This window comes from Neopelma chrysocephalum, unplaced genomic scaffold (genome assembly GCF_003984885.1).
Source record: "Neopelma chrysocephalum unplaced genomic scaffold, ASM398488v2 Primary Assembly neopelma1_24, whole genome shotgun sequence".
NCBI classification, from domain to species: domain Eukaryota; kingdom Metazoa; phylum Chordata; class Aves; order Passeriformes; family Pipridae; genus Neopelma; species Neopelma chrysocephalum.
The window spans coordinates 39,624,816-39,652,659 of record NW_020897693.1 but is presented as its reverse complement, the minus strand read 5'-3'; the positions used below and the strand labels follow the sequence as shown (position 1 = coordinate 39,652,659).

At 36.1% G+C, this 27,844-nt stretch overlaps 1 protein-coding gene across 4 annotated transcripts in view; it reads left to right on the top strand.

Annotated features, from left to right (window-relative positions):
- Window positions 1-27,335, top strand: part of EML5 (EMAP like 5) — a 113,650-nt gene extending 86,315 nt beyond the window's left edge. For 2 of the 4 annotated variants that reach the window (XM_027673228.1, XM_027673215.1), the window contains 15 exons: window positions 244-322; window positions 1,348-1,477; window positions 2,144-2,242; window positions 4,275-4,295; window positions 7,176-7,349; window positions 8,307-8,515; window positions 10,463-10,620; window positions 12,984-13,098; window positions 13,589-13,777; window positions 13,945-14,117; window positions 15,347-15,509; window positions 16,389-16,492; window positions 18,071-18,224; window positions 19,053-19,153; window positions 19,478-27,335. In XM_027673228.1, coding sequence (XP_027529029.1) covers window positions 244-322; window positions 1,348-1,477; window positions 2,144-2,242; window positions 4,275-4,295; window positions 7,176-7,349; window positions 8,307-8,515; window positions 10,463-10,620; window positions 12,984-13,098; window positions 13,589-13,777; window positions 13,945-14,117; window positions 15,347-15,509; window positions 16,389-16,492; window positions 18,071-18,224; window positions 19,053-19,153; window positions 19,478-19,514 — 1,906 coding nt within the window. In that variant the 3' untranslated portion in view covers window positions 19,515-27,335. The remainder of the gene's footprint in view (window positions 1-243; window positions 323-1,347; window positions 1,478-2,143; window positions 2,243-4,274; window positions 4,296-7,175; window positions 7,350-8,306; window positions 8,516-10,462; window positions 10,621-12,983; window positions 13,099-13,588; window positions 13,778-13,944; window positions 14,118-15,346; window positions 15,510-16,388; window positions 16,493-18,070; window positions 18,225-19,052; window positions 19,154-19,477) is intronic. The other 2 variants (XM_027673236.1, XM_027673221.1) reach the window with 1 other exon arrangement.
- The last annotated feature ends 509 nt before the right edge of the window (window positions 27,336-27,844 follow it).

Sequence of the window (27,844 nt, the reverse complement as noted above, 5' to 3'; positions counted from 1 at the left end):
AAAACAAGCCTTTGCATTAAGCCCATGGATTGTTGAAAAATTGTTAGAGAACCTGGCATGTTAAAGAATTTTGGGTTTTGTTTTTCTCCTTTGACTGAGGTATTCCTTTTAAAGATGAATACAAATATGAGTTAAGTAGGATACGGTATAAGTTTTCCCTATGCATTAGCAGGTTAGAAGGTACTGTGTTAGTATGGAATGGGTGACGGACAGCCTTCTCTTATTCACAGTTCTTTATTTCAGACCACCAGTTAGTAGGGCATTGCCACAGCCGGAGAAACTTCAGACAAATAACGTGGGGAAAAAAAAGAGACCTATAGAGGTAAGAAAAGCATTGATCTCCTCTTCCTCTCCTTTTAGGATTTTGTTTGCCAGAAAATGTGTCTGTGGACACATTAAATGACTGTTTTATGTTAAATATATCAAAGATGGGAATAGTGACTAATGGGTAAATAGCAGAAAAAGTGGGAGAGCCTGTATTTCTTTTTCTTGCAAATTAAATGGAGTACAACTTAATTCTTAGTAATCATAAAATCTTTGAAATGTCTGTAGAAAGCAATATGTCCTGTGTAGATGACTGGATTGTTAAAAGGTTTATTATCGCTAATAAAACGAAACATTTTTTATTCCAAACTTTTTTAATTTACTCTAAAACTTCATTTAAAATTCATAATTGATAAAAGTTTTAAAAATAATTCTAAAAATTCTATTAATGATACCTTTAGCTTGGGCACCTATTTTTTCATTACATGGCAATTGCAAATAAATATACTCACTTTTGATTACTCTGAAGTGGAAATTTCATCTAACCTTGGAAAATGCAGTTCTTTATACCAACTCAAATATTGTCATTGTTATAAAATGTTTGGTGTAGCTTAATAAGCAGCCTTTTGACATCAGTGTTCTAGAAGGTTTAGGCCGTAATTCAACTTTCTCAATTGCCAGCTGGAATTACATTGTGGACCAGTGTTTGTCATTCCTTGTTTCTTAGCGTCTTTTGCATTAAAAGAGTTATGCTCTTCACTGCTATTTGTTTATTTATGTGCATGTGTATGAGTATCTCTTTCTGTGTATATATACATATGTGTGCATATACACACATAAATAGTCTGCAGCATCCACCAGACAGGTATGAAAGGGTGAGATGACTGTGTATTACAAGAATGAGCAGCAATGTAAACTGACAGGGAAGGCACAATCTCAATTTCTGTTGGTTTGAGACATCATTAAACTCCTTTTCATTTACTACATAAGGACATAATTAAAAATTAAATCTTACAAAAGATTGTAAAGTTCATAATTGCTTTAAGGTTTTGAGTATCTAATAGATATGGATATCTTTTTTAGGACCTAATTTTGGAGCTGGTGTTTGGGTATCGAGGCAAGGACTGCAGAAACAATGTGCACTATTTGAATGATGGTGCTGATGTAATATATCATACCGCGTCTATTGGGATCTTGTACAATGTGGCAACAGGTACGAGAAAATTTTGAGGGAAAATATTTCTTCACATACATGGAGTTATAGTTTATCAAGTAACTAATATGCTTTAAATAACTGTGGAAGAATTATTATTTGTTGCTGAAAAATTCAGACTGTAGGGAAGATTCATAATATCTGCATAAGCAAACTAAATACATTGAAATGTTCCTGGTGACTAAACTTTGAAGGAAGTAAAGATTTTATTATTTTGATATTAGTTTTTTGAAATTTGCATGTTAAAATGATTACAGAAACTAAAAGAGCTTAACAACAGGGTCCCTGTAGTTTATTTTTTTTTTCTAAAATAAGCTAATAGTATTTTTATTTGGTTTACTTTTCAGTCAACTTCATCGCATACATTCATTCCCAATAACCAATTTAGTTTAGATAACTTAGACCTTTTTTGAGTAACACAATGCCATTTGTCTCTGTGATATTTGAGCAACTTGATGTAGAAAACTTGAAGTAGTAGTTTGGAGTTATTGAGTGCTGTGTGTTAAAGTAGAGATAAAAAATTATGAGTTTCTGTTTTTAAGATCCAGAATGCAACATCACCATAATCCTCTTTTCTAACAAATATTTTAAAATTTTCAAAGAGTGACCATGTCCCTGTGTGTGTGTTTTAATTAAAGTTGCCCTCTTTTTTTTTTTTCTTTTTAGGCTCTCAGTCTTTTTACCAGGAACACAATGATGATATTTTGTGCCTCACTGTTAATCAGCACCCCAAGTTTACCAACATAGTGGCAACTGGCCAAGTAGGTATGTTTGTATTTTTGTAAAAAGAATGAACATAAGAGCATGCAATTAGGGCTTTGTAAGTTCATGATAAATCACAAAAATATTTGATTATGCTATCTCCGTTTGTATGAGTGTTACTCAGTTACCTGTCCTCTTTACATATTTTTTTTTGAGTGTAATTTAATAAAGCTGACAAAAAATATTGAGGCATGAAAGAATTTATCTTTTGTCTGGAGTATTATCAAAACTATTTTTTCTAAAATCTTAAGCCCCATGAAATTAGTCTGTTTTTATTGAATGATCAACTTGTGTTAGGCCTTCCAAGGTGTCATGGCCCGTCCAAGGAAGCTGAATCGAGCTAACCTTTATTTCTGTATGGATTAAAGCCAGAATTCTTCAAATACGTCACACTATGTAGGTTTTATCTCATCAAGCAGAGTTATAATACATATTTGGTAGTTTAATACTACATATTTGTAATATTTCTGACAGAACCAAAACCCTAATGGTGTTTCCCTACAGATAAATTTAAACATAGAGGGAAAATGTATATATGTTTAATAGTGCCATTAAAACTGATCTATGAACTAACCAAGTTAAAAAAAAGAAAAGAAAAAGCAAAAACCACATTGTGCATCTGCATAGCTGATAGAAACTGCTGTTTCTAAATTTTGCAGAATAGGGAGCTTTGTAGTCCTACAATCTGGTTGCAGTTGTTTGTCAGCAAATTCAAACCCACATTGTTTTCTTCAGTGCATAGAATACAGAAAACCCCCTTATTGCATCTTAGTCAAAATAGCTTTTTTTTTATGTAGGTGTATTTTAGATGTTTCATCTAAATACAGTCAGTTTTTCCCAGTTTATTACCTGCTTTCCTGTGTCTTTTGGATTTTTAGGTGCATGTCTCATTAAAATTGACTCATTGATAATAGTAATTTAGCTAATGCTTAGCTAAAATAGCTTCATGTCTTGGTGAGTTTCTTGCCTCACATAATTTTAAACAAATTGTTAATAGACATTATTTTAATGGAAAAAATTATCAGCAGATTTTTGCCTACGGTTTGATTGCAAAGAACATTTGCAGGAATTACAGACCTTTTATTTTCCTTAGGAATTTGATTTTTCAGCATATTTCTTAATCTGACCCTGCTTGCCTTTCCGTACCGGAAGAATATGAAATTTCTTTTTCTTCAGTGTTCATCTTACCCAAGAAAAACACAGGATTTAATGCCTTTTTTTGATTTCATAATCATTGCTGCATCAACTAGCAGTAGAACAATTTTAACTGTTTTGTAGTGTGGATTAAGGCATACAAATCAGGGGGAGATGACACTTAAAAATTAGACTACAAAATATATACTTTTAAGGAGGGAATTAAATCAGAAAAATGAGCAAGAAGCAAAATATCTTCAAACAACACTTACTTTTACATTTTGAAGCAATATTAAGGAGTACATACTCCTTAAAGAACATGCTTAACTGCTGCCACTTTTCCTACTGATACGATTGGCACAAACATAGCAATCTTCAAAAGATTTATTGAAACATTATCTCAAGTATTTTTAAACTGTAATGCTAGGCAGAGTCTTGGTAATACTTCGCAGTACCTGAATCTTTAAAATCCTGATTTCTTAATGCTCTGTAGGAGATTATTGGGTGTATTTGCAATTTCTCAAGGTCAGACCCAAAATCTACTTCTTAGCAGAAAAGCATCAGCATTTTTTTTCCACTTAATTTGTTAAAATATCGATAACATGAAAAAAATCTTTTTCATTTACTTTGACAGAGACCTAACATACACCAAAAGTAGATTTTTGTGTTGTAACTCAAAATGGAAATCAAAATATATTCATTCTATGATTTGTTTCTGATGTGGCTTCCTTTTATCAGTAGTTATTCATCTTTAACACTGAAAGCAGTATTGGTGCTGCTGCAGTGCAAAGAGATAACATCAAGGTGTGTGTTAAGAAATTACACAAAATGTGGCATATATTTTCTTTAGCACTTACCTTATTTCTGGTCTAATTATCTTTCTGCTGCTTTTCCATTACAGGAGACTCAGCAGATATGTCAGGTAAGGGAAATAAAATTTTAACATCTTCAGGTCTAGTTAGCCTATCTAGTGGTACCCGTCTGCAGCTTTATAGAATCATAAGTGATGTGAATTCATTTTTAGTTTATTAAAACCCTGTATCAGTCATATTACTGTCAGAACTGAATATTAACCACAACAACTCAGCAAACTTTAAATATAGAAACAATAGAAATGTTAGAACACACTTAAAAACTACTTTTGTAGTTGCATATTCCCTTCTTGCTGCTTAGTGAGTTCTAATACATACTGCTACTGTAGCATTCCTGTGTATGCTTGCAGGTTTTGCAGACGTGTTGGGGCTGACAATTAGTGTTTGCTTTAGACATTCAATTGAGTATAATTTTAATATGCATTTTTAAATTAAATTCCATTGAGGAGGCCTAGGTGACTGAGTGAAAAAACCAATCACCTTTCACATTTGTGTAGAATTGTCATGCAGTTACTTCCACTGATCCAAAATGTTGTTATGATGTCAGCTTAATTTTTTCCTGTATCATTTTGGGTCTTTGACAGTTTGACAGTCTTGACTGAGCTATTTTTTATTAACATGTTGTTTTTTCAACTGCAATCTTAAAAATTCATCACCATCATGTGTGAATGAGTTCATTGTTGAGCAGCCATAATCGTCTTGTGAAGAATCTTCAGAGACGCATAAATGTGTGTTCATGTGTACTAGAAACTATAATAATCTTCATGTGGACCTAAAGCTTGTTCTGTGAAGAACAGATGTACAATGACATCTTTATTGTGTGTTGACTTCTTTTAAATATGCCAAATTGTGCTTGCTCTAAGGATGGGAGGAAGAATATAGGTACCTTTTCCCACACTTTTAAACTGTATAAAAAAAATCAGTGATTATATGGCTATTTACATGAAAGAACATCTTTAGTCCTGCATATGGTGCCTGGACACTTTCTCTGTCTCACTTACCTTCTTCCTACTGCAACTTCAGTTTGAGCTTGTATATATAACTAAATTCTGTTGTCATTGCTTGAAACAAGCACTCTTACTTTTTTCTTCTTTGTGGAACCATTAGTCTGGAATCCAAGCTGCTGCCTGCCTTCGTTTAAAAGTTGAATAGTTTCACTTAAAATTTATCCATGGCTATTTGGCAACTTTCTTACCAAAAACTTTTGCTTTTCTAGTTCCAGTTTTCAGTTGTCTGTAGTGATGCAGGGGTTCTTGAAGCAGTAATGTTTGTAATAGGAAACTCAGTTTGCCATTCCAGCCTAATAACTTGGTGTAGATTTGCTCCACCTTACTGAAGATATTTTTTAGATAAAGCTTTATCTAAAAAATCTAAAAGCTTTTTAGATAAAGGTAACTTTATCTAACTGCTCCCAGAAGTAGCTGACATCTTAGAAAATCTCTCCTATGCAAGTACTCCAAAGCAGGATGCAGTGTCAGGACAGAGACATTCAGAAGAAGTCCATCAAGTAGGAGGACCCCGGAGTCCATGTCCTCTCTCCTGCAAATCTTGCTCTGAAAGATTTTGTCAGTTCTTATTCAGGAAATCTAGGTAAAATTTTCTGTCTGCCACCCAGAAGGAAAATTTTGGCCAAGGTTATAGCGTAGGTGCAGAGGTCAAGGACAATACAGAGTTTTACCAAGGGGAGTGCTGAAGAGAAAAAAACAGTTCAGAGCCATAATAAAGCTTTCTCTTCCCTCAGCTTCCCATAAGGACAGCAAGGAGTTTGCTGAAAATTTTGGGATGTGCCAGTTCTTGTTAACCCCTGCCCTTTCTGTTTTAATGGCATGTCCATACTACGCTGTAGTACCTTTCAAGAGGTAATGGTAACACCATATTGCTACCATGAGGGGAAATTCCAATGGGAAAGAAAAGAAATTAGGAAGATTTTTCTAAAGACTGGTTTGGAACAGATATGGGATTATGCTCAAGAACTGAGTTTCATGGGGCTAAAATTTTGCCTAGGTCCCTGTGCTTACTGTTTCCCATCACAGGCGTGCCTTCCAGGGCCTACATTTAGCTGATTAAAAACACAAAGGTTGAAGCTGAAATAGAATTTAGTTTATGTGAATCTGTGTCTATGACAAGAACCTATGACCTCCAGACTCTGCAGTCAAATTTATTAGAGATCAGAAGTAAAGAATTTTTATAATCTTACTGTCCTGGAAATGCCCTAGATACTGTTCAGAGTTTTGCAAACTGTGTGCGGATTGCAAGGTTTTTTGAGAAGGCATTATATTTGGGAAAAAACTAGCTGTCATTATGGTAGAAATAGTCACATACATTAGTAACATGGAAAGACGGTTTTTACTGCAAAGAGCTTGCAGTCCAAACAATGCAAACTAAATACCCTAATTCTTGTACATGAGTAAGCAGAATGATAATTCAGCTGACACACTCCTAAGAGGGCATGCATTTCAGACAGATGGCCATTTTGTAGAAAGAAGATTTTGGCCTTTCACTCAATTTCTCTGTAGGCTATCAGTTGTCCGAAAGACCCACATAGAAATTACATTCTTGATAAGTTGCTCAATATTTATGAAGTTTTTTGAGTTAGCATGCTGATCTAAGTTTTACTAGGAGAAAAACAGGAGAAGACAGCTGGCTGTCAGAGCTTCTTCTGTGCTTCACAAGTCCCATAACATGTTAAGCAAAGTTTTCATCTCTGGTAATATAATGAGGCCAACTTGTTTGTTCTACCTAGTGATCCTGTTTACCGTAAATTGGTTTCCAAAGGAGGCCAAAATCTCCTTTCTTTTCTTTCTTTTTTTCCTTGCCTGATCACAACAATTTTATTTGTCTTACTAAAAAATATTAACTGTTTAGTTTATAAGCAAGTTATAAGACATTTTCAAAATGTATACCAATGATATGTTTTTATATTTGTGTAGCTACAGCTCCTTCTATCCATGTGTGGGATGCAATGAACAAACAGACACTGTCAGTACTGCGGTGCTACCATTCAAAGGGCGTTTGCTCAGTCAGTTTCAGTGCCACTGGCAAACTGCTACTGTCCGTAGGGCTGGATCCTGAACATACCATTACCATTTGGAAGTGGCAGGAAGGTAGGAAAGTGATTGTTTTTATAGAATGTGTTTATATTTTTAGAGGTATGTTGGCTTGAGTCAGGAGCAATTGTAACATTAAAATATCAGAAGATCAAAAATTATTATAATAAATGCTGTGCACTATGCTCTGTACAACAAGAGCTAAATAAATGTATTTACCCATTCTAGTAACTGCTAAATATATATCCTTTGAAATTACTATGTAAAGATCAAGATAGTTCACTGATTTCCAGCCAGAATAATTAAAGAAAAATGTAGTTTTCATTCTTTTTTATTATCATTATTATTTCATTCTTCTCTGTTCTTATTCTTCTCTAAAGTCTGATTACTGACTAGGTTGCTATAAAATTATTCCCCAAAATTGCAAATTGCAGAAATGTGGTGCCAGTGCAGCTCCTCTATGCATCTTACGTAATTGGTATCTTAAACTATACTACATGTTTTCAGATCGGCTTTGATCTGTGTTCAGGATTCAGGCTAAAGCGATTTGGTGAGCTCCTTTCTCATCTTCTTTCTGTCTGACAAAGCCATGCCCAGATTATGAATCTGATTCTCTGGTCTTAGGGATTTACTTCTTCTCTCTTTGAGGATTTCTGTTGATCAACTAGTAACACTCAGAAGTTTAAAGATCAGCTATCAAGTTAATAGAAAATGATCTCTCACAGCTTGTCGTGTGACATCTAATGATGCTTTAGAGATGGACACAATGTCGGGTGTATGTTTATGCAATCTTAGGTAGGATGAAGGGTGTGTGGTAAAAGCCCATGCAGCATTCACTACCTTTTCAGTCAGAACATGCCTGTGCTCATTCTTAAGAGTTGATACAGATTTAAAATGGCAGCTAAGGATCCTGATTGAGGAATCTTCATATGGCTTAAAATGATTTTAACATTTTTTAACTGGAAATGTGTATTTTTCTCAGCTAGTTAAAAATGTTCATTTTCTTTCTGCCAGGTGCCAAAATTGCCAGCCGAGCTGGACATAACCAGCGTATATTTGTAGCAGAATTCAGACCAGATTCAGATACCCAGTTTGTTTCTGTGGGAGTAAAACATGTGAGGTTCTGGACACTGGCTGGAAGAGCTCTTCTCAGTAAAAAAGGGCTGCTGAGCTCCATAGAAGATGCCCGCATGCAGACAATGCTATCTGTAGCTTTTGGAGCGGTATGTACTTCAACAAGCTACTTGAAAATGCATACAGACAAAAATGTTTTTATCCTTCTGCCTTTATTCAGTTCAGTGAGACTTTTCTAACCTGCTAATGAGTATGTCAGTGTTTTATTAAACTCAGTTTAGCATTTCTAATACTTGCCTACTAATTAGAACTAATACCAGCTTTCTTTAGAACAGAAAAGAAAAGAAGATTATGGATTTGTATATTTTCAAGAGAAACAAATATAGGTGCTTTGGACTGATAATACACTGCTTGGTATTTAATCCAGGTAAAACAAAACTGAGTCTAGACTGCAGGAACCAAACAGTAGAAATGAGGCTAATTTTATACCCACCCAGAGGTGATTTTATTATAATCTGTATGTATTGCTGCTCATGGGTGATCAGAGAGCTGCGTTGCCCTGGGGCATTCGTTAGCGTCTGTGACTGTTAGACACTGTTAGACAACCACAGTAGGGTTTTGTTTTGCTTTGGGGTGTTTTTGAAATGTGCAGGCCTTGTTGCTAAGTTCCATGGCACTACTGTTTCAGGAGTTGTTCTGTATGGGCAGCCCTCATCTCTTCAGCTGGACAGAAAACCACAGATTTCTTTTGGGAAGTGGTGCTTTGCTTTCCTTGCATGCATTACTGTCCTGTTTGGTGATCTACCTGTTTAGTCCAGACTGAATTTATGCCATCGATTGTGCTTTTTGAAACTGTAACTGGCCTGTGGTTTCATTTTTTCATGATGCTGTCTCTTTTCCAGAGGGGTGTCTGTCTGATTTAAAAGAGAGACTTACAAAGAAACAAGATATTTTTCAAATAATAACTGTTACTGATGCACAGTCCAGGCATTAGTAAAGGGTTTAGGAAACCTCTGTAAACTTTCTTATAGAGAGACAGATTCTTGGAGTGAGAATCAGGCTGTATGCTAAATGGCCTTGGGTTTGGTATGATGTTGTTTGAGGATGCAGAATTTGCAGGGGTTTTGTGAAATACTCTGCAAACTGAATAAAGCCAAACCCAGTGTGTTCTCCGTATTTCATGTAGGGAGCAGTTCTGGGAGTGCTCTTGGTTTGGTCTCAGAAGGAGCTAGTTCACATGTCCCTAAACAGAAGCTGGAAATGGCCTAACAGATATGCTGTGAGGACAGTCTCTCTCAAGGATCTGCTCTCAAGTTCCTTTCCAATACTCTTTTATTTTATTAGATACACACACACACTCTCCTTTAAAAAAAGGATGTAGAACATCAACCCACTTCAGTTAAGGAAAGTGTTCATGCCACATCTGTACATGCATAATGATACTCTGTAGTACTACATATGATGCTGAATTTGAGGATTGTTCATGTAAGTTTCTAAAACAGTTTTGCTCAATAACGGATTCCTCTTGGTTTTAAGTGTATCCTAATAAATTGCAATTAAAATTATTTTTGTTACCTTTCAAGAACAGGAAGCAGAAGTAAAGAAGAACAGGCAGATTTTAGTTTTAAGTTAAACTCTTTTCTTCTTAAAATAATGGATACTGTAATCCAGTGAGTATCTTCACCTAACCACAAAAATTACTGCAAGTGTAATGTACATAGCAAGGGGATGAAAATTGCCTGTTTGTGTGAAATGTCAATACTTACTGTGATTTTCTACTGTTTTACTACATGTTGCGCACTTGATAGGCTGAAAGTACAGATAACCACATGGCTGAAGGTTAAGTCATTGCATTTCTTCTTGCAGTGCAGAGTCTATTAGCTACAAGAAAGCATGTTTCAGACTTCAAGAAGGAATATAGTACCTCACTGTTTTGCCTCTAGAGGTTCTTATTGCTCCTTCTACAGTTTCCTCTTCTACAGCAGCAAATAAAAGCAATTTAGCCTAAATGCAAATGGTGATGATCTTTATTTCTGAATGTTTTTCTTCCTGCCTTGCTCAGAATCAGATGATGAGTTTATTTTTCCCCTTTTCAGAATAACTTGACATTTACGGGTACTATCAGTGGAGATGTTTGTGTTTGGAAAGATCATGTGTTGATACGAATTGTGGCCAAAGCTCACAACGGACCTGTTTTCACAATGTACACCACATTAAGAGATGGTTTGATTGTTACAGGAGGCAAAGAAAGGCCGTGAGTCTTCCTTCCTCTTTTTTTTTCCTGCATGCACTCTTTGAAAATGGTTTGGATTCGTCCCATCTAACACTAGGCAGCTGAGACATCAGAGCTAGAAGAGTAGTCCCTTTTGGATCCCTGACCAGGTATTAGGAAAAATAGTAGCCACCACATCCAAAGTGCAGGTAACCCCACATGAGCTCCAACTACCTATTTTTTCCCATTGATTATAAGAGAAAGCTTAGAGTTGCTAGGATCCTGTAAAACTCCAACCCCTGACAAGGGTGCCATGCTTAATTACCTAAAGCCAAGGGGCATGAATCAGAATCTAAATGCTGTACAAGTAGTTCTTCATAAATTAATTTCTACGTAAGTCATTTTTCTGAAGCATATGTGAAGCTTCTTCAGGCCCTTTATGCTGACTTTACACTATTTTGCTTAAAAATAATAGGCAAGTGTAAAATAAATTATGTGAATCGGTTATTAGTAATAATGCATTATCAATTATACTGCATTACATCAATCAGGTAATGTTTTTCCTAGTACAAATACACAATTATCGAAGAGATAATACAGTTCTACCTCCTTAAGCTGAAAAAGACTGAACTATTATAAGCAAAAGCAGCCTTGAAATCACCTTATGTTACTAAATGGTTCAGCAGTATTTATCAGAGGATTATTTCTGAGAGAAGGCAAAAACATTTAGTTTGAAATTTAGAATCATCGAATGGTTAGGATTGAAAGGGACCTTAAATATTGTCTAGCTCCAACCCCCATTTAACTTTAAGCACTAAGAAGTTAACTAGTCCTTGTGGGTTACTTTTTTTTCTGAAGAGGTACTGAGGTTGTTAACTCCAGTAATTTACACAATTCTGATTAAATAAATGAGTGATAAATTTTATAGCATAATGAACAACTTCTTTCAAAGGAAAGACACGCTTAGTTATGATGGCAGAGGCAAACTGTCTTCTCTCAAATCTAAGGTGCAACAAGATCATTTTTTTTCTGGGACTGTAAACAAATTATCTCCTCAAGCATTTTAATTCTTTTTAGTGCCTTGCTAATGTTAAAAGAAAAAAATTCTTCAGCTGTAATATGGTCCATCTGATGACATGATAGTGCCCCATTTTGCAGGATACAGGCCACTTACTATCTTTTCAGACACAGGTGAAATCTTACTTATTCCTTTGTTTGAAATACTTTCTTCTAGTATTTGTAAATATTGTTGTAAATTTATTTAGAGGATGTTCTCTCTACTGCTTAGCTTCAGAGACTCCTAATTTTTAGTATTTGACCTGAAAGAAATAGTTATGAAAACCAGTAAGAATCAAGAGTTCATCTCCTGTGGGAAAATGAAGTATTGACAGAATGCAAAAAGATTCTCATACAGGAAGATTGCATGCTTGCTTCTACCTAGGCATTCTTAGTTGCAGTTCACCTGCCTGTTTTGGTAAAATCCTTTTGCTGAGTATGATGACCAATCATATGTCAGAACAGTGCTAGTGGGAAACAAAGAATATTCTATTGTAAGGAGTATAAATTTATAATTCATTAGAGTTCTTTTAATAATAATAGTACAAAACCAGTCATTCTAATTAAACTTTCTGCAATTCTTTTTCAGGGTTCATTCAGTAATCAAAGTTGTAACACAGGCAGCCAATATTGTGGAACATTGTATTTTGTGTCTGTTAGGGGAGATTTTTTTCTCTGCGAAGACACATAAGACATGTTCCAGCTCAAGTGGAAATGCCAGATTTATAACTGATTCAATAAATATTATCTCCTTTTCAGAAACTTTTTTATTTGAATGTGTTCTTTACTGAAATACCGTTTTTTTTGCAAGTGGGTGGGAATACTTAGTGTTTTCATAATTAATACTTATTAGTTGGGTGTCTTGTGCAATTAATGTGTGTTTTTTCTGCTGTATCTTTGTCATTTATTTCACAACAGTGAAAATAGTGAAATTTTCACAAAAGTAAAAATCTTTTGTCATTTATTTCACAGAAGTAAAATACATATCTTTCCTGTTTTCCTCAATTACATATTGATAATCTCTGCCTGTCTTTTTATTGGGATGGCAGTTTGTTCACATACTTAACTGTTCTTATAACTAGACAAATTCCCTCAGGGCTGCTCATTTAGACTAAGCTTAGCACCATCCATCTTTCAACTTGTTCTGCAAAATAGTACAGTAAGAACATGGAATCAGTATGCCTTGCTTAGCTAGGAGGCTCAGTATATTAACATCAGCAGTTCAGTAAAAACAAATTAAAAATGCCTCATTTGCAATATATTACATTAAATAACATAGTTCTTTCATATATTAATTGTCTTTTTTGTGCCAGCCATTATACTCATGGTTGTTCCTGATGTCTTCGTAGTTCAAAGGAAGGCGGAGCAGTTAAGCTATGGGATCAAGAGCTAAAAAGATGTCGTGCCTTCAGACTAGAGACAGGACAAATGACAGACTGTGTTCGCTCTGTTTGTAGAGGCAAGGTAAAGAAAGCCTCCTGTCTGTAAAATAAAGCTTATAATTTGTAGGTTGTTCTGTAAATATCGGATAAATGACTTCTGCTTTCTCTTATAATTACTATTTGAAATTAAAGGTTAAGTTAGAAGGTGTCTACAATGGATATTGCAGCGGAAGAACATCTACTTTGTGAGATCTCAGTCTTAGTTAGGATAACATTCATATATATTTTTATTAAAGACTAATTAATTATTTCTTTTCTATTTTCACACTTTGGATATCAAATATCAAGTATCATATTACAAGCAATAACTCAACTAGCATCATGATTTCTATACAGCTTTGTACTTCAATAAATCAGAGGAGTTTAAAAAATAAAATAACTTTGATTATTTAACAACTCAATTTAAGCAAACTTTCTTGACAGAACTATAGCTCTAGATTATAACTTTATTACTGTTCATAATGAGTGGTAAATATATTACATCAGAGATAATTCCTTCACTATTGTTCAAGGGGAAAATTCTCGTTGGGACAAGAAATGCTGAAATAATTGAAGTTGGAGAGAAAAATGCTGCATGTAACATTCTAATTAATGGTCATATGGATGGACCAATCTGGGGCCTAGCCACACATCCATCCAGAGATTTTTTCCTTTCTGCTGCAGAAGATGGCACAGTAAGACTCTGGGATATTGTTGAAAAGGTAGGTAGTTGTTTAGTGGTGTTGCAGACTTGAAACTTGGTTTTTAATGTATACTGAGAATAATCCATCTGATACTGTTATCATGTTAACAAACTATTAGTGTAAGGTGCTTTTAAAATATGGACAAATAATAACAGTTACTATTTTGGGATTTTATTTCTTCACAGAAGATGCTAAACAAAGTCAGCTTAGGACATGCAGCTCGTACTGTTTGTTACAGCCCAGAAGGTGATATGGTAGCTATTGGCATGAAAAATGGAGAATTTATTATCTTGCTTGTGACCTCTCTAAAAATTTGGGGGAAAAAAAGGGACAGAAGATCAGCGATTCAAGATATCAGGTCAGAAAATATAATCCCTTTGCCTATTGCAGTATGCTAGAAATCTCTAATATTTTGAGTTTTAAAAATACTGTTTTGTGTTCTGAGGAGCATTGCAATGATATTTCAGAGAGCTGAAATCAATGAGAGAATTGTGGAGTTTTTGTGATTACTCTGATACCAGGCATAAAAAGGAAGGAGGAGGTACATGAAGATAAGAGAGAGCTATCAGTCAAAAAGACTGATGGAATGGGCACCAGTGATGTGTGGTGTTCCTTGGTGTCTGGAATTGGGGCTGTTGTTGTTTAACATCTTTGTTGGCAGTGTGGACAGTAGTATTGAGTGCACCCTCAGCACTTTTGCCAATGACACTGAGCTGTGTGGTGTGTTTGGCACACTCAAGGTAAGAGATGATGTGTGGGAGGTAAAATGAGATCAGAAATTTAGAGATGAAGACTGGATTGTGAGAGATAATGGAAATGCCTGTCTGTCAGTTTGCTCTTTGTTGTGTCTGTTAGAAAGGAGTTAGAAGTAAAATTTGCCTATTTCTTGAGTGGAGGACAAGACGTTTCTTCTCTGAGATAAATTGGTCATGATCAGCTAAGGAAAACTTTTGGAGAGATAAGTGAGATGAGAGAGAAATATGAGCAAACAGGGACCTTGCAGGAGTTAGGGAGTAGTTGGAATCAGAAAGCTGTCCAAAGGTATGTTTCAGAGAGATTAGAAATAAAGAAACTTCCCTAGTAACACAGAAGGGGCTGTGAGGAATTTTTTCAGCTCAGGAAGCTACTGAAGACTAGAAAGGAAAACTGGAGGAAAAAACCCACTGTGTGAAGACAGAAGGTCTGATTTCACATCTTTTCAGTACATTTCAAATAGAAGCTCTGGCTTTTCTTCATTTACACCATTTAATTTTTCTAGCTTGTAACCTTGTAAGTTTAGTATTGGAGAGTCAAAGTCGTCAGGGGCATGTCACAAGTTGTTGGACCATTGAGATGACATCAGGTAATGAACACAAGTATTCAAGAGATGTTCCCAGTTCACTTATATGTGTCATCTGTACCAAAATTATTGTCACCTTTGACTGGATATGCATTCCCTGAAAATTTCATTTAAAAAGTTATTGTGTTTAGCAGACTAAAAACTCTGCCTCTCTCTAGTTCTGGATAGCAAATTTACCCATGCTTCTCAAAGGTTAGAATCTGTTGTAAGTGCCAACCTGTGTTGATAAAACCCTTTTATCTGTTCAGGTTTAGCCCAGATTCTCGATACTTAGCGGTCGGTTCCAGTGAGAATGCAGTGGACTTTTATGATCTGACTTTGGGTCCCACACTAAATCGAATCAGCTATTGCAAAGATATCCCAAGTTTTGTGATCCAGATGGACTTCTCTGCCGATAGCTCTTATCTCCAGGTATCAGTCATTAATTGTTCAAGGTACTGAATGAAAAACATACTCATGACAGATACTCTGCAGGTGTTCTCCTTTGACTACTTCTAAGTTTTGTAACTAAATGTTGGTAATATGTTGCTGTCACTAGACTGTTACTTTGTTGTAGTGATAAGTGGATGCCTTCAATTTTGAGTAGTATTCCTGGAGATTAAATATAAGAAATAAGCATAGAAATGAAAAATGATGGACCGTCTTAAAAGAGGAAAGAGTACAGTCTGTCATTGTGCAGGCCCAGGCAGGGCCCTGGACTCTGACCATTACACTCTGACCAGGGTAATGCCAACGATGGCATTACAAGTCATTTTAGTGGTAGCCTTTGTGGAGCGGCACCAAAATCGTGGTGTTGCAACTCCCAACCATAGGACGGCTCAAGAAAATTTTAAAAATCAAAATAAATTCTGTATAGTTTGTTTTCTATATTTTACATCTGAGAGGAAAAATAAGCTTCTCTCATCATCAAATCAACATTTACAGGCTGAGAGGAATGCTTTTGCATCAGTTTTAAAGATAGGAATTTATTTTGCCTTATTTGAATATACACAAACACTAGCACACAATATATAGAGAGAATTAGTATGTGCAGAATGTGAGATGTTTCAATTGTTTTTTATTAATTAGAGAATTAAATGTTAAGATTTCTTATGCTTTCTCACTGTTGCTTTATGCCTGTATGGATTTTTGAGAATTTTCAATTCATTGACCAAGTTTTCTTAATGGCTAAGTTACTTTATGGAGTAAGAGATAACTTTCAAGAAAATGCTTTTCAAAGCCCTTTAGATTTATACTTTCATCTTTTGAAACAAGTTAATCTATTCTAAATTCTCTGTGGTCATCTCAAAGGTCTCTACGGGGTCTTACAAAAGGCAAGTGTATGAAGTGCCTTCAGGAAAACAGCTTGTGGACCAAGCTGTGATTGACAGAATAACATGGGCTACTTGGACAAGGTAAATGATTCACATATTTGCACCTGCTAAAACACTTGTAACTCCCAGGAGAAACACCTACTGTTTAAAAGCGTATTTCATCCCTTCATTCAGTCAGATATTTTCTTTCAACACACCCATCTGCTCTGGCAACAGATCAGCAGTGCAGCAAAAGGCAGTACAGAGCAGATTCCCTCATCAGACATGAACTGTCTGACCAGTGAGGACATCTGATAAAAACTGGTCTCTCACCAAGTGCCTTTCTACTCTCTGGCTATCTCTAGCTCCTTTGGTGCAACTCTTGCAACCTCAGTAGTTTTTTCATTGCACTGTGCAAATTATCTGGAATACTGCACTATTTGCTTCAAAATAGTGATGAAAGTACATATCAAAACCTGAAAAGGCAATACACAGCTGGGGTAATTCAAGTTTATTTATAGTATTAGACTAATCGTAACTGTATAATAAAGTTGCTATTAACATTTGCATATTAAAAGGCATGCAAAAGTACTTTTAAATGCATTGAAATTATTATATTTCTTTCAAGATATTACATGAAGAATGATACCATATTTTATTTTTAATTAAAATTTAAATAATTTGTTTTCTATTTATGCAAATCTGATTTTTTTGTGCCTTATTTCAGTCTCCTTTGCCTGCTTGCAGTAATCGTCCTCTAATTATCACCCTCAGACAAAAATTTAGAATAAATACCTGAAAGTTTTCCACATATGAACCACTTTAAACAATAATGGTCCTGACTTTGCTGCAAGACATAACTAAAACTGTAAGCATTTAAAGGGCTCTGAAAGACTCATTTTCTAGATTTCTGTTTTTTCTTTGGGTAATAAGTTTTTGTCACCTCTTTGATACAAAAACAAGAAACTGGTATTTTCTGACCCAATTCAGTGTGTCTGATGTAAATCATGCTTTTTTGAATGTAGTGTACTGTGCTCTGAATTGAGGGGAAAGAATCACAGAAAAATTCCCAAATCATTCACCTATTAACGAATGCTTGTTTCTGTGCATTCTTGGAAGTATGCATATACACGGTAAGCAGAGCTGAATAAAAGCCTTTTTATAAGGCTTTGCAAAGGCAATTTTCTGGAATCTTAAAATAATTAAATCTTCAGTGGACTCAAAGAAAATTTCAATCGATATGAAAATGTTACAGAATCAACAGAGCATAGTTATAATGAGAATATACAATTTTTTATTTTCCAAAAGCTGAAACTTATTCATCTAATGCTTTTGCTATGACGTTCTATTTCCATTGTCCTTTCTTTTTTTTTTACTTTTTTTTTTGTGAATGCCTCACTGGACAATATTAGTACTATTGATTTCACTTCTGCTTCTTAGTGTTGCCATGGGCTACATTATTTTGGGAATTATATCACTGAATCAGTTTCAGAAGCAATTATAGAATGATACAAAAATTAATTACAGAATCAAACTTATAGAAGTCATGTATGTGTGAGAATAAAATGTCAAAATTTCATTTTTATGGAACTGGTTACAATATGCAAACAGCTTTCTATTTTGTTACTCTATTGTTTTTGCTGTGGTTTTCAAAAGAATCTCTTTGCTGTTCTGTTTCAGTGTTCTAGGGGATGAAGTAATTGGAATCTGGTCCAGGCATGCTGAAAAAGCTGATGTAAACTGTGCTTGCGTCTCTCACTCGGGAATCAATCTTGTAACAGGCGATGATTTTGGCATGGTCAAACTATTTGACTTTCCATGTCCTGAAAAATTTGTAAGAACTTGTTTTTGCATGTTTACAGCAACAAGTACTGTTGATATTATGGTCTTGTCTTGTTTCTCTAGAAGACATATGATTGAAATATCTTCTTCTCTAAATTTGTAGCTTTTTAATATAACTTTAGCTCCATAGTCTTGTAAGCATGTTTCACCTCAGAGTTTTCCTACCATTTTGAGCAAGAGCTCTTACTATAACCTCTTGTATATGCTGATATTGTCTGCCAACCTGCATTAGCATAGTGCCTTCATACTGAAAATCTCAAAGCCCTTAGTAGTTTCCACATCTCTGATCCTTTTGACAGATGAGGAAGACAGCTGGTGATTTTAGTCCCATCTGTGTATCTCCATGGATGAAGGGTTTACATATTTTTTACTAACACTGTCAGTTTGTTTCACTGTTTTTGTAATTTTAATTTATAGTGGTTTTTTAATTTGCTTTCGCTGTTAATTTTCAAGGTTTGAGACTGCACAGTGTAAACTGCTCACACAATTACAATTAATTTTTTTTTTCAGTGTTAGGAATTTTACGCAAAACGTACAAGTTAATCATGTGACAAGATATATTTCATGGTATTGTGTCAGCTTGATCATTGTTCCCAATTTGCAAGCGCTCTCTCATTTGGTGACAACTCACTCTGCACTGCAGCTCAGTGGTAGTTCTCCTTCAGGAGATCTTTCACATTTGATAACCGATATAACTTTGAATGATATAAATATGTGATTCAATAGAAAGCTAGATTAAAAACATGCATGCCTTGTTTGATTTAGGAGGGCACAGAATATTTAGACTGTCTCATTCTGTTGTTGTTTGGGTTTTTTTCAGGCAAAACACAAACGATTTTTAGGTCACTCTGCCCACTTAACTAATATTCGATTTACAAGTGGAGATAGATACGTGGTCAGTGCTGGAGGGGACGACTGCAGGTATGTATCCTTTCCATTACTGTCCAAAAGTACACAGCAGTAGACATGGTCAGTCCATTACAATGTAAAGTTCAAGTTCAGCCTTCAACTGTTTATCCATGTGCTTGCCTTCCTGTTTGGGCATAAAGAGAAGGATATTTGTGACAAAATAAATAGCCTAAATGCTAATGCGAACAGTTAAGATTTAATAGGTTAAAACATTAACATCTCTATTCAGAGCATCATACTTTTAACTGAAATTTTTCTTTTGGCTGTGTTAGCCATTTCTTTTAACAACAGTGTAGTCTGCTGTATTTCATATTTAATATCTACTTGAAATCACAGCTTATTTGTTTGGAAATGTGTGCATATGCCTCATTGAGAGAGACATGGAGACCTGCAAGAGGACACTGCATGAAGTACCAGGCATGAAATACCCAGGATTGCAATGTGATGTTCTACTGTGCCCTGCATGCGTAAGAAATGGTGCTGCCCCAAGACACAGAGCACTCTGTCTCTGAAAGACAGGTACCTAGAGTCTGCCAGAAGGATGGACTGTCACAGATATGCTGAGGCTGCTAGATTTGCTTCAGTATCAGATAATCTGGGTTTGTATTCCACTCACTGCCAGATGTTGAAAATGGAATATGTGGATAATAGGAAAAAGTGAATTGTTAATCAATGTACAGTTTCACAGCAAGTTCCTGGCATTTTAATCAAGCGATGCTATTTCTGACCTAGTGCTGTACATTGATCTATTTTCAGCATGAATGTTTTTCCTTTAAGTTTTGAGGTCTAAATAGCATAGATAAAAAGAGTATTCCATATTTTATTACTGAAAGAGACAATATATTAACTCTCAAATAAATAGTATTTTAATAATTGTTTAATTATTATAATGGAAATTATATTTCTATGACCGGTCAAAAGGAAACATCATCTGGTGAAGCAGAAAATAACAGAGTTGATTCCTTAGGACTGATATATTTCTGTATTTAGAGGCCTGGGTCACAGTCATGTCTGGTGAAAGCCGTTGGATATGCATGATCTTCATGGCTAATTTAGTGTTTTTGTTGCACTTAAACATTAAATTAGTTCTGTGAGCAAAAATAGATTTGCTCACTTTGCGAGTGCCTTTCCCACTACCTAGAAGTCTAACTCCAATTTTTGCCTTGTGAATAAAAGTATTCTCAGTGGAAGAGAGATTATTGCTGTGTTACTTGACTGGGCTGTTAGCATCCATGCTGGAAATGAGGACTAGGGTGAGGATTTTGTAGTCTTCTTAATCAATAAAGCTTTGGATGTCACCAGTGGCAAAAATAGAATTTCATAGCAATATGAATTAATTTTATTTTCTCAGCATCATAAGGGAGATTCAGAGAGAATATAAACTTTCCAAGCATTATATTTTGTACATTTGATCTTTTTACAGAGTTAGGACTATCTGGAAGAGGTCTCTACTCAGATTTCTCTTCTGATTGTAAAAAATGTCCAATCATATGCTTCTTTAGATGGACCTGCTGTCATCTCTAGCATTTATTCTATCCTGTAACATAACTGAGACTCTAAGTTGGAAAAACATTTCAGTGATAAAAAAAAACTGAACAAAGCTATGTTTTGGGTACAAGTGAGGAAGATTTCATCAGCTCTTTGTCTAAATCACGTCACAAAGATGCATTACAGACAGTTAATTTTCATGCAACATAGCAGGGAACAAAGTCACTAATTATCAGCACTGCTCTCATCATGGCATTCTGCTGTGAACATAAAGCTCTCTTTCTCTGTGTAAGCCAGCATTGCTTTGGCAGTGGCACTTGTTTAGGTCTGTCAGTAGGCTTTGGTATTATTCATCTCTTGCTTTTTTTTGTGTCAGATACAAGTGAAAAAGAAACAAACCTCATCTCTTCTTCTGAGCATCTTGTGTGCATGGTGGTTACAGAGGGAATGGGAGGGCTAGCAGGTAGAAAAGAAGAGAAAAGTTTCTGAGCCAAACCTCTGTGCTCTCCTACGTCCAAAAAGGCTTGTTATGTTCTATACAAAGTTAGTTACCCAACTGTCTTAGGTAATATATTTTATATATCAAGCTATAACAAATATTTATTTTAAAGAAGTTTATGAACTAAACAGTTATCAGGTTTCTCAGCATGATGGTTCTTAGCAAAGTCTTGCCAGTCATACAGCTGCTATTCTACAGGAGCAAACACTGTGTGGATTTGGTCATGAGTGTACAGGGAGATCTTGCTGGTAACATTTTTTACTTTAGGGGAATTACATATGAGAATTGAGATTAGACCTAATCTATCTCATAACCTTGTTTCCTGCCTGCCTGTTTTATATGAAAATTAGTCTCTGGCATTTAAATCTTATCTATACCAGAGAAATAGGTTGCAGTGTGCTATTCTATGGCTGTGATTCTATCCCTTATTAAACATGTCTCTGCAGGACTTCTTGACTTGAAGTAAGATTTGTCCTGCCTCTATTTTAAAGTTGCCTTGGATCACGATGGATGACTGTTAAGAGCTCCCTCATAGTCTGTCCTACTCAGACTACCAGATCAAAGTCCGTATTTTTCTGTCTCTGAGTTTTCCCCTCAAAATCCTATGCTTAATGAGCTGTTCCACAGGCCTTCACCCAAAGGAGGTGGTATGTGGATCAAGAAGGTTTGTTTCTCAGATCCCCGTCACTGGTCTTCTCCTCTCCCCCTACCCTCTTCATTAATGCTGTGCCTCTCCACTGATAATTTGTCCATTGGTGCTTTTGTCCTGAGGAATCCCCAAGGCCACACCAGAGGTGAAAGACGAGCAAGAATTGGGTGGGCAAATTACAGCAGGGCTGCCCTGGGAGCTGCAAGGCTGATGGGCTGAGCCTCCAGATCTTATGCTTCTCCACTCTCTTCCAAACCTCACCACTGTTGTAAAGGGCTGGGATGGGAGCTGGAAGCTGAGGAGCTCTTAAAAAACTAAACTACCAGCATTGTTCCTCCTATTGCAGCCCATATTGGTAGCTAGTATTTTCCCTGGCAAAACTGCTCAGTGGTTTGCCAGGTAAAATGGGATCAGCCAGCTGGGAATGATCACAAATGTTGAGGAGAGGAGTGAGCAGAGCCTCAGTTGCAGTTTTCTTCCTGAGGACAATTTGGAGCATATTTTGTAGGTGCTGAAGAGAAGAGCTGGCTGTAAGCATGGTCAAAGTTGGCAGCTTTGTGGTTTTTTTTGGTCTTCTTGTCTGTGATGGTGCTTTGCTACTGTGCCTCATTTGCTGTTTACATTAAGTGCTACTGTAGTAACTTGCTCGTTGTTGCCACCTATGCTTGAAGCGTGTGTATGTGGGAACAGACTGTCTGTTCCAACAGGCAGTGGGAGCTCAAGGCTGGTTGCTCCACATAAAAGTCAGAGGATGACAGAACCCTGAAGGATAGGTCAGGGAAGAAGCTGGAATGTGGAGGGAGTAGTGACAAACTTTAATTTGGAAGCATCAGAGAGAACTGTGGGCAGGAGGGCTCTGCCTGAAGCTGAAGAAAACCTCTTCTGTGGTTATACAACATCAGGGAAGGGGAGGTGAAAGTTCTCTTATAATTTAATCACTCATAGTGGATGATTTTGTCCTGTAGCTTGTTTTTTTGGTTAGCGGCAAACATACATCTTTGGGATCTTTAGTCATCAATATTGTTAGTAATAAAACAAATTAACTAGAGAGCTGATTCAATAAAAATAAAATGGCGTTTCACTTAAAAAAAAAATGTGCCCTTGAAAGCTATGTAAGTGTGCTTAAAAAAAAAGAGAATGAGAAAGAGGAAAATCCAGCTCCTAGGAGCAAGCAAAATTAAACACATTTATAACTGAAAGTTGCCATAGTGCAGGAACTGAGGAATATAGTTGAAAATTAGGTCAGGTAGAGCAAATTAGCCAAATATGTCAAATCATTTAGACTTGAAATCCTAATTTATTTTTTTTTTATTCTCAAGAAGGCAGTTGTAATATATGACTGTCTGATTTTGCTAGGGAAAGCAAGAGATGGTGTAAAACTAAAATAAGGAAAGGATTTCAGAAAATTAAGCCTATTTTATCACTTGTTGACAGCTGAAGGAAAGCACACATTCAGAGCAACTTCTGACTTTGCTCTATATCAGTGTTTCAGTGTTAGCAAGATTCATTGCAGCATAACTGAACTTCATCCAAGTCCAGGTTAATGCTGACCTACCATCAGAAAGCAGGCACATTGCAGATGGGTTGTCTCCTCAGTCTAGAAACTAGACTGAAATAAAGGACTTCAATACCAAGAGCAGGACTTTGAGAGCATTCAGGAGTGGCTTAGTTTAAAACCATGATCCACTTCTTTCAGCTGCTGCCTAAACCACCCCAACCCCACTGTTTGCCAAGACACACAGTGCCCTTCAACAAGCACTGAGCACCTGCCTGTGCAGCACCTCATCCGCTCTCTGGGTTGCACCAACAGTGCTCGAGTCTCCACATGCACATGGGGGTGACTCCAAAGCCGGGCACTGGAGTCCCATATTGGACTTGCTGTGCATGGTGTAGTGGTGTGACAAGCAAAGGATCTCGGATTCAAATGCAGTGCTTTACATGGGCAAGGTGACATGTTCCCTATCTCATTGTCAGCGACATAAATGTGACAAGCCTTAATCCTTTAAGATTTTTCTTTTTTAAATTCTATTAGCATAAGCTATAGACAGATGTTGTCTTGTCAGTGTTTTAGACACAGTGGAGCATCCTGTAGACTCTACAGAAAGGGAAGTAAGACTGCAAGTCACAAAATAAATTGCCACATCAGTGATGTAAATATCCCTAGTCATATTGCATTTGTATGGTTTTTTGTTCTCACTGTTTTTTTATGCTTCCTTGCAATCTGCTTTGTTGTCCTAAATTTTTAGCACCATTTGATTTTTGCTCATGTGGATAGATCCATGTGCTTGCCAAAGCCTGCTGTCATTCTTTATACCAATCACTGTGGTGTGGTTAGACCAAGCTCATTTCTTTCACTGTCCTCAGCTTCGCTCTTCAATTAACTTTGACTTCAGATTTGAACTCTGCATATCTCATTTTAGGAAAAAAAAAAGTAGTTTTAGGTGTGTAATATGCATAAAAACCACAATAGGTTTCCTTGCCAAAATAATTTGTAACTAAGAAGTACTAGGTGGGTTTTGTCCAGTCTACTTGATGCTAGAATGGGTAAATGCTTGCCATCCCTTTCTCACTTAACTAACAGCAAACCAGTCATAACCTTGATACCTTTACCCGTTTTGGGTTGGTTTTTTTTTTTTTTATTGACTGTGAAAACAGCAGTCCAACCCATTCAGTACTTCTTTGGAAAGAAAGAGGAAAAAAAGGAAATTACAGAACATGTGTTCTCTTCCTCACCTGCAGTTTAAAACAACAACAAAAAGTGTAAGCACAGGCACAATAGGCAATTCTTATAATTTCCACAATACTTATAATTTCTACTTCTTTTTGGAATTATGGAACATAAGGTGGAGGAAACAGTAACAGGAAACCAGAAATTGTTTGAGATGGAGAAAAGGCAAACAAAAGGAAAGCAGAGGAAGGAGCACTCATAAACAGGGAAAGGCAAGACCAAAGAATTGATATGGCTGGTGGTGGGTGGCAAACAAATGGAAAGTATTCAGTGGCTGCTTGGGAAGTGCAAGGACTGGAGAGCAGCAGGCAGCTCAAGGGAAGGCTGCAGGCAACTTTGGTTGCTCTGTTTTTGGGATGATGCAGCCACTTGCATTCATTGCTCTCTCCACTCCCGTTCCTATGGGACACCTAGCAGCTAATGCAGATCACCCACAGAGGCAGTGGATGCATGTTGGAACAAAGAAAGTACTTATAAAGATAAAAGTGCTCTGTACTGAGAGCTCAGGCAAAAGAGTTTAAGGATATATTTTAAAATGCTACTCATCTTTCCACCTAAACCAAACACAGATTGTTTTAATAGGCTTCTTCTGAAATATGTTCTTTAAAGAAAAAATATTAAACCAAAGAAATATTATACAGAAAACTCTTCATAACCAAGCTGTATTGATTACTGCCTCTCTTATTTCTTTCTTACTGGAACTTTATTCACCAGTTCTTGGTTCTGTTCCCAGGCATTCACAACATTTAAGAGGACAGACATCAAAGCTGTGGGCTCTTATTACATTTAACTCAAGATGTGACAGAGAGAGGTAACTGCAGAGGGCAATTCAGATCATACATGAGCTGAATTTTCCTTTGGTGGTTCCTTGCCATGGGCCTCCATATACAAAGTCAGGTGAATGTAATGTAGGCCTAAAAGTATATCTGAGTAGAAGTAAGTCAGTAGAGTTCTTCTGGACCTTTACCCATAGCAACTCTTTGTAAGAGGCACAAAATCTGTGCATGAATAGCTGGACTGAGTTTGGGACGTGAGAGGCAGGATATTCTATACTTGGTATTTTTGGATTTCTCTTCCATAAGCCAAAATATGAGCTTCCTGAGTTTCTGTCGCTGTTTGTGATAACTCCAATACCCTACAAAGTGATTTTGCCCTTAGCAACACATATCTATCTTGCTCAGTTTGGGCACTGATGTCATGTGAGAGCTTATTGAAAAACAACAAACAAACAAACAAACAAAAAAACCACAAAAAACCAAACCAAAACCAACAAACCTCAAATGTCTTTTGTGTTTAAAGATATCCCCCAAATTATTGTCATGGTTGTTCCAGTGATGTAAAGATGTGTGTGATTCACATCATTCTACATTTGTAAAAGAATGGGGGAAAAGACAAGGGCTTAAGGAGAAAAATGTAGATAATTGAAACAGGCATTGCATTGGCAGGTTCTGAAGAAGGGCTGTAGTAGGGGGGTATTTTAGTTTCAGTCTTCTGCAGGATTATAAGCCTTTGAAGAAAACAAAAAAAAACCTTTTCATGTAATATTCTCCAGTTATTCATCCATTAGCTTTGGCTATTACTACTCTTCTTTCTTCCCACAGAAGCACTTATCCCAACCCCCCCCTCCTAGCTGCCAAATCGATATTTTTCCCAATGGAGTGGCTGAGAGAGGTCGGCTTTTACCACAGCTTTGCTTTTACTCAGGTGCTTTGCAATACAAAGCCAATACCAAGCGTTATGTTGCTGAAAATTAATTTTCTATTAACTTAGTTGCAAATTCTTGCAACTGGGGAGGAGGGGGGGGATCTTTCCATGCAGTGGAGCTGGAAGTGGTATTGCTGTAATGCCACGATTTTTTTCAACCACCAGTTGCACCCAGGACATGCTCTACAGTGTATTCTTTGGGAATCCAGTAAATACCCTTTCTAAGGAAACACCAAGCATGAACACAGGCACAAATTGCATGAAATAAAAGTGGTTTCCTGTACTTTTGTGAAATGTTGGTGCTGTTGGGTAGTACTTTACACATTTCTGGTCTATTTTTCCTTTACTTGCTACTGCATACCATGGTGTTGTGGTTTCAGGTGCAAAATAGCTTGTTTGTTTGTTTGTTTTAAGAGGTATCCGGTAATTATAAGCTTTGTTTCTCCTTTTTAGTTCAGTTACGGGTATACAGCATAGTATATTAAGCAATGAAAAGCTGCATTACTGATTTGTGAAGAAAGTAAAGGCATTTTTAATGTAAAATTTCACATTAGAATATGCTCAAGACCACAACGGTAACTTGAAATAATGTAAAAAACTAACTAAATGCATTAGAACAGTTCCCTTAAAAAAAAAAACCAAAAATCAACAAAACACTTTTAGCTTTGTGGCTTGATTTTAATTCACTATTTTTTAGCAGAGAAAAAGCAGCAGCTCCTTTTCTCACCCTGAACACTGTGCAGTAGGTTATAACCCAGCACAGATGAAGTGCAGCCATGGAGGTGGTTCTGGTCTTCTGCTGCCCTTACAAATTATTGTCTCCTCATCTCACACAGAAAACAGCTTCATGGTGGCAGCTATTTCTGCAAGGGACAGCTAATGAAGGCATTGGGAAATGCTGTAAAAAATGATGTTCTTTGCAGTCTTTCATCTGGAAATCCATTCCAATGCTCCCTACACCACCAGAGCACATCCTCTCCTCCTCCACTCCCGTCAGGTCACCTTAGGAAAGTATTTTACTGTAGGTCTTTAAGCTTAAAATCCAGTTGTCTGTTCAGATTTGTTGTTTCATTATGGAGTGTGTCAGATAATCCCTCTTGCTTTAACAAAAAAAAAAAAAAAAAAAGGTATTTTAAACTAGTCCAAAGGTCTGGTCATGTATTACTGTGATAAGGATCATGGGTTTAACTGTACTCCATTTTGGTTTCCACCGTGAACATCTAATTCCTGTAACAATGTTGTATGTTTATTTAAAGTATATATATATATATACACACACATATATATAAATTAAATGTCAGATTTTTGCATTAATTAAGATTTTTTTAAATTTGAATATGAACTTTGAGTACTTTATTTAAAAAAAATATTTAAAAAATACTTTCCTGGAGTGTTACGTTTCAGAATTCAAGACTATATTTGTCAAATTTAAGTTTAAAATATGTAGCTAACATTGTTTTCTGATACTGAATGTAAATATTTGTAAAAAGAAATTCTTTTGTATATTTTTGTGCAAACGTAGTTCCCCAAAAGATAAAAAAGATTTAATAAAAAAGTGCATTTATGTTACTGCTCAACATTTTTCATCATTTTAATACCAATTAAACATATATGGGCATGTGTGTGGATTATTTT